This window comes from Montipora capricornis, chromosome 12 (genome assembly GCF_036669925.1).
Source record: "Montipora capricornis isolate CH-2021 chromosome 12, ASM3666992v2, whole genome shotgun sequence".
NCBI classification, from domain to species: Eukaryota; Metazoa; Cnidaria; class Anthozoa; order Scleractinia; family Acroporidae; genus Montipora; species Montipora capricornis.
Genome location: NC_090894.1, coordinates 4,120,823 through 4,121,694, shown reverse-complemented (window position 1 = coordinate 4,121,694; position 872 = coordinate 4,120,823). Strand labels below are relative to the sequence as shown.

General features: G+C 41.7%; 1 protein-coding gene across 2 annotated transcripts in view; it reads right to left on the bottom strand.

The window, feature by feature from the left end:
• The window catches only part of LOC138026346 (uncharacterized), a 41,118-nt gene extending 40,610 nt beyond the window's left edge, over positions 1–508 (bottom strand). For both annotated transcript variants that reach the window (XM_068873658.1, XM_068873659.1), the window contains exon 1: positions 193–508. In XM_068873658.1, coding sequence (XP_068729759.1) covers positions 193–306 — 114 coding nt within the window. In that variant the 5' untranslated portion in view covers positions 307–508. The remainder of the gene's footprint in view (positions 1–192) is intronic.
• Between the last annotated feature and the right edge of the window lie 364 nt (positions 509–872).

Genomic DNA, 872 nt, shown 5'->3' with positions numbered 1-872 from the left:
ACATTCCACATCAATCCATCAAAAATATTACTGAGAAATAGAACTAATAACCTCAAAACGTCGATAAATTGTACTGAGCGCCGAGATTGGGAAAATTTTGGAAGTTCTTTACACTTGTGACGTGAATTCAGTTCATCAAGCGCTCTGCAACGAACGATTCCGATTTAGGTAATAAGCTCAATTTAATCCTACCTTAAGTGTTAAATCCATGTCATCTTCTCTACCCACAAAGAAGTTAGGTTCGCAAAGCTTGTGATAAACGCCATCTGGGCTCAAAAGAGCCCACGAATCGCCGGCTGCCTTCATGGGTTTTAAGCAAATGAAGCGGTAGCTATGGCGTTGAAAATTAACCCAGATTTCTTGTCAGAACAGTTCTTCTCGGAGAAAAGACACCTCTGGAATGCGAGTCCATTTTCCCCTCACGGTGTTAAATTTTTACCTTTTAAAGGGTGCAAGGTCCTGTACCTTACTGGTGGAAAAACTACAGTGGCTAATATAAAGCCCTCCATTTCACATTTTCGCCGAAAAAAAATGCACTCTGCTGCGTGCGACACCGCTGCAGATTCAGAAACTGTCGGCTCAAAAAAAAACCACGCAAGCGTACACGCGCGTAGTCTCGCGCGGTTGTTTTTGTCGCAACCTGTTTTGTATTGTTTTTTTTTCCAAATCACGTACTCTTCGTACACGAAAACTAATTCAGTTTGATCAATCTGTTTGAGTTTCTTTTTCGCTAATTTTCTTTTTTTACCTCTGTAAAGCTAGAACGACTACTAAGTATGAAGTATAAGTCTCTGTTACGAGCCTGAAGGCCCATAAGGCCGGCGCTTATCTCCGGTTTCCGTAGCATGAAGCGACTAGGAGTATTTATGCTC